Here is an 8,421-nt window from a genome sequence, read left to right as displayed (position 1 = left end):
CTTTTTTTTTTTTTTTTTTTGTACCAGGAATGAAACTCAGGACTTGGGCTTGCAAGGCAGGTGGTGGAGCCACTGAGCTAAATCCCCAGCCCCAAAACTGCTCATTTTTCATGGCTTAGCCTCTGGGTCTTTAAAAAACAAATTTAAATTTGATTTGAAAGGAAATATTATGTCATCTGAGTGAGAAAAGGCAGTTTTACTTGCCGTAAAAAGAAAATAAAGGAAGAGAAAAGAAAAGAAAAGGGAAAATGAAAAGAGCAGTGAAATTCAGTCCTGGCTGATTGCTGTTGCCTGCAGCCTTGGGACCATTGCTCGGAGCAATGATCAGTGATGACTGACAGTTGACGATGATCTGTGATTGGGGTCAGGCAGGTGTCGGAAGGCTGCACCCTCCATGGCCTCCATGACGACGTCAGAAGGTGGAATGAGAATTACAAAGAGCTTTTCTCACCTCGGGTCCCAGTTATTGACCGTTATGCTGGGGAAACACGAGTGTTACACGAGTGTTACTCAGGGTTCAATGCCCCCCAGCCACCAGGCCTGACCATTGCCCACAGTGGCCTGGGAGGCAGCAGCGCCTCCCTCCTCCAGGGCAGGGGCTGCCAGAGGCCACGGGTGAGCTGGGGCTGGGGCTGGGGCTGGGGCTGTGTTCAGCTCAGCCGGGGTCAGCGGGGAAGGAAGCCAGCTGCTTTGTGGTTGCAGAGGAGAAGCTGCTGTCGGACGCCATGCTGGTGGAGGCGCGGGAGGCCTCGGAGGAGGACCTGCTGGTGGTGCACACCAGGCGCTATCTCAACGAGCTGAAGGTAGGGACACAGCCACAGGGGTGGGTGCCACTTCTGTTCCCCACCTCCCGAGCAAGGGGACTTAGGAGTCTCTGCTTCCCAAGAGGAGGCAGGAGAAATCCTACAAAGGCGGTTCTCTCTGTAGGTAGTGAGCTCCCTGTCTTCAGGAAGCAAGCACTGGTGGTGACCGATCCAGCTTCTGGGTTTTGGGTTTCTACATAAACGCTGTTCTTTTTTTTTTTCTTTGAGACGTGGTCTTACTGTGTTGCCTAGGCTGGTCTTATACTGGGCTCAAGCAATCCTGCCTCAGCTTCCCTCCCAAGTCCTGGTGCTCCCACACCGGGCTGTTCCTGAGTGAATCTGTGCTCTGAGGCCTGGGAGACCCCTGCTGGATGACAGTTGGGGGGGGTGCTGGTCCCCATCCAGCTGAGACTGTTCCACTTTGATCTACATTAATATTGGAGTCTGTTCCAAGGACTTCATTAAGACTTGTTGAAAACTGTTGGGTTAAAAACAAATTTGAAATCTCCCCCAGGGCTTGGCAGGGATCATTCAGCGATGGACAAATAGGTTGGGGGGCCTGGAGTGAACTGGGAAACCCCTCCACTTCCTAGATGGTCTGGCTGGGCCCGGCGTACCCAGAGCCTGCAGCTTTCAAGGCAAGCTGGAAATGACCATTATTAAATGATTTTCCCAATTTATTTATTTATTTGGTGCTGGGGCCTGAAACCAGGACCTTCATACTGAGCTCCATCCCCAAACCTTTCTATAAAACTCTTTTAAAATTTTGAGACAGGGTCTCTGAGTTGTTCTGTTATGTGGGCCGGGCTTCTACTTGGGATCCTCCTGCCTCAGGTTTTCAGAGTGCTGGGATTACAGGCATGTGTTACCACACCTGGCTCCATTTACTGATTTCTTAATGTGGCAACTCATTTGAAGATTTTTCAATCCCACCTCCACATCAAGCTGGGCCTGCTGGCTTCCCCTTGGCAACCTCTTTGTAGAAGAGGCTTCCATTAGGGGCGGACCTTGTGAGGTTGAGGGATTGGGTTGTCCCTTATGTGGGAACAGAGGCCAGGCTGGGCGGAGCGTGCATCAGACCGCAGGGCTGCCAGCCTGGCCCTGTGGGTCAATGTCCCGGCTGCACAGGGTTTGTCCCCGGAGTGGAGGGGAAGCCCTGACCCCAGTGGGTGCTCGAGGTCTGCAGCCCCTCCTCTCTAAGGGGGGACAAGCCCTGGCCCAAAAGCAGGCTGCACCTGGGGCATCTGTCGGGTCTGGGGGAGACCCTGGCAGGGCACCATCCATCCTCCCAGCTTCCAGGAGGAGGAGCAGCCGGGCCCAGGAGACTGTGTGTGGCCTTGGCAGCAGGCCCAGGCTTCCCTGCCCTGCTTTCCGGGGCTGGGCATGCGCGGTCTTACACTACAGCTGGGGCAGTTCCAGGAGCCAGAGTCCAGGGGGCAGGTGGCAGGGACTCTCTAAGGGAGAAGGGACTGCTCTGAGCCCCACCCCTGTGAGGGCCTTTACAGTATGCTGCCTGATGGACTTAGTTCCCCAGAGGTCTGAGAGCTATGTGATAAGGAATAATATTTTTTAGAAAGTATTAATAGGTAGAGGCCCAGGTAGAAAACTGAGGACAAAGGCAGAGGGGAATTCAAATATATCAACTGAAAATCAACAGAGGTTGTGATTCAGCACCACATTTGACTAGGAGTTCCCTGGCAGCCAGAGTAAAAGGGGAAACAGGATTTCTGCAATACCTGCTAAGGCAAAGGAGCAGTCAGTCATAGCTACACCTAATGCCAGCTGTGTGCTGAGCTCAGAGAGAGGAACGCACCAACAAGTTTACCTTCTTTGTGGATGATGGAAAATAAAGCAGCCACAGGAAAGCATCTCAGGCAGTGCCAAGGGTGAAGAGCCTCTGACCAAAGAGGAAAGGGACTGAACCTGCACTGGGGTTGGTGTGGCTGGGGGCGGAACACTCGGTCTTACAGCCTTGGATAGAGTGGCTTTTGTCCCAGGTGCTCTGGGGGTGGTGGGCAGGATCAGCACACAGCACCCATTGGCAAGGACCTGGTGAGCATGATGCTGTGCTCTGGGTGTGGTGGGGCCCCGATGGGATAGCAGACACCTGCCCCTGTCCTGTGGAGCAGGCGTTCAGGGGTCAGACAAGGAAGGTAACAATGACTGCATGACACAGAGCATGGAAGATAGGAAGGAAGGAGGTGGTGAGGAGGTGGGGGGTGGGGATAGCAGTCAGCAAACTCACTGACTGATAATCAAAGGTGAGGTGTGATCCCAGGCTGGAAGGGAGCAAGGACATCAGAGGGAGGCGCATTCCAAGCAGGAGTGGCCGTGCAAAGGCCCTGGGGTGGGAACATCTCCAGTGTGAGAGGAGTTCAAACCCCAGCACCTCAGTGGCTGGTGGGGTTTGTTGGTGACTTGCATGTCCTTTGCCTGTTTAAAAAACTGGATTGTCTTCTTATTGTTGGGTCGTGGGAGTTCTTTAGATGTTATGGCTCTTCCACGACTTACAAATATCTTCTCTCATTCTGTGAACTGTCTCTACTCTTTTGATAGTTTACTTTGATGAACAAATTTTTTAAATTGTGCTGATGTCCACATCTTTTTTCTTTTGTTGTTTGTGCTTTTAGTGTCATGTTTAAAAATTTATTCCCAATCAACATCATGACTATTTACCCCTAGGTATTTTCTTTTAGGATTTTATAGTTTTAGCTGATATTCAGGTCTTGATAGAGTTTGAATTAATTTTTGTGCGTGGCATAAGAGTGCGGTTTCTTTTTCTTTTTCTTTTTTTCAGTACCAGGGATTGAACCCAGGGCCTTCACACTGAGCTCCATCCTCGGCTCTTTTTATTTTTTATTTTGAGCCAGGATCTCACTGAGTTACTAAATTGCCCAGGCTGGGCTCAAACTTGAGGTCCTTCTGCCTCAGCCTCCCAGAGTGCTGGGATTACAAGCTCCAACTTCGTTCTTTTGCATGTGGCTGTTTAGTTCTGTCAGCACCACCTGTTAAAGACCCCCACATACACCCTGGGCAATGCTGGGGATGAACCCCAGGGCCCTCCATATGCCAGGAAAGCACTCTGCCACTGAGCTACACCCCAGTTCCTCTTTTTCCTCGGATGGTCTTATACCTTTATAGGAAATCATTGGCCACAGAGATCTGGATTTATTTTTCTGTTCAGTATCAATTCCGCATTGCTTTGGTTACTATAGCTTTGTAGTGAATTTTGAAATTTGGAATTGTGAGTACTCTGACTTTTTCTTTTTAAAGTTGTTTGGACTATTTTAGGTCCTTTGGGATTCCATTTGAAGTATAGGATCAACTTTTTTAAAAAACAGTTTTAGAAAGGCCACTGGTATTTTTGATAAAGATCACATCCATTCTGTAGATTTTTGGGAGGAATACTGTCTTCCAGTCCATGAATGTGGGATGTCTTTCGGTTTAGTTGGGTTTCATTTGATTTCAGTAACATTTTGTAGTTTTCTAGGGATGAGTCTTACTCTTCATGATTCAGTTCATTCCCAAGCAATCTTATTTTTTCTGGGATGCTATATAATGGAGTCTCCCTTTTTAATTTCCTTTGCAGATTGCTCATTTCTAGTGCATAGAAATACAACTGCTTTTCCTGTGTCAGTCCCACAGCGTGGTTTGTTTCTCTAGTAGTTGTGTGTGTGTGTGTGTTGTGTGCTCTGTGGGATCTTCTGTGTATAGCGTACACCATCGGTGAAGAGCGATAGATTCTGCTTCTTTCCAATGTGGTGCCTTTTATTTCTTTATCTGCCGGGTTTCACTGGCTGGAACTTCTAGTCCTGTGCTGAGTAGTGGTTCCCAAAGCAGGCAGCCTTGTGAGACTCCTCATCTGAGGTGGAAGCATTTGGTGTTTTACTTTTGAGTCTGATGTTCACCTTAGGTGTTTTATTTGGTTTCTTTTTGTCTTTAATACCCTTTGCCATGATTCGAGAGTCCTCTACTTTTGCTAGTTTGCTGAATGAGTCTTATCCTGGAAGGGTATAGATTTTTTGTTTGTTTGTTCATTTTTGTTTTGTTTTTTGAGACAAGGTCTCATTATGTAGCCCAGGCTGGTCTTGAACTCACAGGATCCTCCTGCCTCAGCCTCCTGAGTGCTGAGATGACAGGTGTGCACCACTACACCTGGCTTTGGACGGGTGTGGATTTTGTCAAAGGCTTTCTCTGCCTCTGCCTGCAGTCCCCCAGGCCCCCTGCTTGGAGCCCCATACCCACGAGTTACAGCTGTGGCCCCCTGGGCCCGGGGCAGAATCAGTGGCCTCCATCCAAGGGATGTGGGGAGGCTGCAGGGCCCTGGCACTGGCTTTACTCTCCTGGGCATTGTCCTGTCCTCCTGGAGCCCATGTCCTTTGGAAGGGACCCTCTGCAGCCTCAGGTAGAGATGAGTGTATACAGGAAGGTGAAGCCAGAGCGCAGCTCGAGGTGGCCAAGGTGGGAGTTTTAGACTGGGTGACATGGGCGGGACTCCACGAAAGGCTTCCGTGCCCCAGTCCTGGAGGCCCACGCTTCCAGCTGAGAACCTTCAGGCACCACAGAGGAGAAGGCTGAGGTTACCCAGGCCTTCTTTATGGCAGTACTGGGGGCTGAGCCCAGGGCCTCTGAGCTTCGTCCCCAGTTTGAGTCAGAGCCTCGCCAAGTTGCTAAATTGTCCGGGCTGAGCCTGGGCTTTGATCCTCCTTCGTCAGCCTCCCAGAGTGCCGGGATTACAGCCTTTGGCAGCAGGTCTCCAGATGTCACCCTCAGTGATGCCCTGTGTCCCTCCCACACCCTCCCTGCCTACCTCTCATGCCTGGCACAGCCACTCTATGTTGTCTCGAGCCCCAGGGCCAAGCCACCCCACCCCTGTCCCCGGCGCTCCTCTTCCGCTCCAGCCACCCGTGTGGTTTCTCTAGGAGCAACATCCAATAGAACTTCTGCGGGACAGAAATGTCCCGGATCCTCTGCCCGATGAAGAGCCCAGCAGCCCATGTGGCTCCCGAGTGAGGAAATATGACTGGGGAAACAGGGACAGGACTGTTATCTGGAGCAGGAGTTTGAGACCAGCTTGGAGTACACAGCGAGACACACACACACACACACACACACACACACACACACACACACACACATTTTAAATTAATTTTAAAAATCCTTTTTTAAAATTAATTTAAAATTCCTGTTGGCTCTCTGAGTCTTTGAGTTTCTCATTCTCAGATTCAGTGAACCACAGGTTGAACAACATTCTTGGAAAAGAAAATTACAGGGGCTGGGGAATTGGCTCATTGGTTCTGCTCCCTACCTCACAAGCAGAAGGTCCCAAGTTCGATCCCTGGTACAAAAAAAAAAAAAAGAAAAGAAAATTACAATTGTATTGAACTTGAACTTTTTCCGGTGCTACTCTTAAAACCACGTAGTATCAAAACTATTTTCACAGTACTGACATGGTAGGAAGGATGATAAGTCATCAGGACATGATTAAAAGCTAAGCGTGGCACTGGGGAGGCGGAGGCAGGAGGATCACCATGAGGTTGAGGCCACCCTGGGCTACATAATGAGACCCTGTCTTGTGTGGAACTACGGCTGGGCTGGGGTGATGCCAACTCACCAGCTGCCTCCTTGGGCCAGGCCGCGGTGGCATGGAACTGCACACCTTCCCTGGGGGCCGCTCCCAGAACCCGGCTCCCACCCACACTGGGCTGGCTTTGTGCCTGGCTCGGGCTTGGTCCTGAACATGTCCACGCAGCCTCAACCATGGCCTTGGGGCGGTCAGCGCACATTTATAAAAGTCCAAGGGGCTGGCTTGGGGCTGGTGGAAGGTTTGGGAAACCTGGGAGAAGGCAAAGATAGCATTTGCTGCAGAACTTCCAGAGCCCTCCCTTCCCATGTCCAAGGGCATCGCGAATTTCCAGGAGGTGGGGGACTTAAACCATGTTTCCCAGACCTCAGCCCTGGGAGCCCTTTCTGGATGGCGCACTGTGCTGGACTGGTTCCTGGGCGACACTTGGGAAGTGTGCCTCGTGGTTCTGCGCCTAGACGCGATCCCTCCGGAGGCTGGGGTGTGGCTTCGCGGTCTTTCCGTGTCTCCTCCTGCGGTCATTCACTCATTCACAGAACACAATGGTTCTGGGCCCACCTCACTAGTCCGGGCCGGCAGGGCCTTCCCTTCTCCAGGTCTGTGTGCAGGCTGTGGGCGTTGGCAGCTGGCCCCCCGTCAGGCTTTCACACTCCGCCTTCCCCAGCCCTCTGGTATCTCTGTGAGCTGACACAGAAAACTGCTGTCACTCCTCCCCTTTGGACGACACCTCCTTCAGAAAGCCTCTCTCACCACCCCCGTTTGAGGTCGGATTCTTCTGTCACACGCTGGCCCTGACACCCGATCGAGGGTGTCCTGGCGCCAGGACGGGACCCCAGCACCACCTGGGGGCGCCTAGCAGGCACTCACCAAGGTTTACAAAGTGGGCTCTGCCGGGTTCGGCGGGGAGCAGGGAGAGCGGTGTGGACATGCGCTTAGCCATGCAGGGATGGCTCGGGTGGCACCTGGGCAGCAGTGCCATGGATGTCCTGGAGGTCCCCAGGTGCGCCCTGGTCCTGGCTTCAGCACCAGTGTCTCAGCTACCAATGAAGCCGGCCGCCTCTTCTGCGGAGAGGTGCAGTTCGCTGTGCAGTGCAGGGGCGGAAGGAGTCGGAAAGATCCTCCCGGGCTCGGTGTTCCCTAGTACCGCACAAGGGCTGGACCTGTTCTCCCAAAGCCGCCTGGATCTGGTCAGCCCTGACTCATCGTCCTCTACATCTCTGGTTCCGGGCACAAGAGGGCAGTAGAGAGCTTCAGAGCGCTGAGGAAGTTGGACCCACCTCTAAGAAAGGCGTGGGGTTCACTTTACTGATGCTGGTTGGGATCTGAGCTCCTCCCAGGGCACGTGGGGGTCCTCCGTGGGCATCCAGAGGAAGTCTGATCTCAGCAGCCCTCGTGTCTTTCCGCAGTGGTCTTTCGCCGTAGCCACCATCACAGAAATCCCCCCTGTCATCTTCCTCCCCAACTTCCTGGTCCAGAGAAAGGTGCTGCGACCCCTTCGGACCCAGACAGGAGGAACCATCATGGTAGGTAGGGTGGGGTGCAGGGGTCCCCCAGCCACTGTGCCCTGCCGTGCCCTCCGTCCACTTAGTAGTTGCTTAGAATCCTAGATATCGTCAGACCCGACAGCTATGACCCATTCTTCCAAAAGCCTTACCCCTCAAGGAACATTCGAGTGCTGTCCCTCCCATTAGAGTGACTGTGTTTTCTGGCGTGAAGGATACCTCACCCTCCAACTTCCCCTCCAGAGCGTGTGTTCAGGGTGGAAACGGGAGCCCTTCCCCACGTGGGTGTGGCAGTAACAGGACAGCGGAATCAGCTCTCGCAACCTGTGTGTGATTTTTTCGAAAAAGGATCCCCCAGTTTGGGAGCTGATTGGATGGAGGAGCACTCATGAATAAATGATTCTGAGCTGACCCAGCCCCAGATCAGTACCTGCTGACCCCTACAGTTACCACCCACCCCCAAACTGGATGCTTGCGGATTTCAGTCACCAGTCTGCTGTATTTCCATGAGCAAAAAAAAAAAAAAAAAAAA

The 8,421-nt window shown here is 52.2% G+C and overlaps 1 protein-coding gene across 1 annotated transcript in view; it reads left to right on the top strand.

Moving 5' to 3' along the window:
• Positions 1-8,421, top strand: part of Hdac11 (histone deacetylase 11) — a 13,841-nt gene that overhangs the window by 1,733 nt on the left and 3,687 nt on the right. The window contains exons 3-4 of the mRNA XM_033759517.1: positions 703-803; positions 7,794-7,910. Coding sequence (XP_033615408.1) covers positions 703-803; positions 7,794-7,910 — 218 coding nt within the window. The remainder of the gene's footprint in view (positions 1-702; positions 804-7,793; positions 7,911-8,421) is intronic.

Source organism: Fukomys damarensis, unplaced genomic scaffold (genome assembly GCF_012274545.1).
Source record: "Fukomys damarensis isolate Sample0158 unplaced genomic scaffold, DMR_v1.0_HiC HiC_scaffold_37, whole genome shotgun sequence".
Taxonomy (NCBI): Eukaryota; Metazoa; Chordata; class Mammalia; order Rodentia; family Bathyergidae; genus Fukomys; species Fukomys damarensis.
The sequence above is the reverse complement of the archived record's forward strand: the minus strand, read 5'-3'. Positions and strand labels throughout refer to the sequence as shown.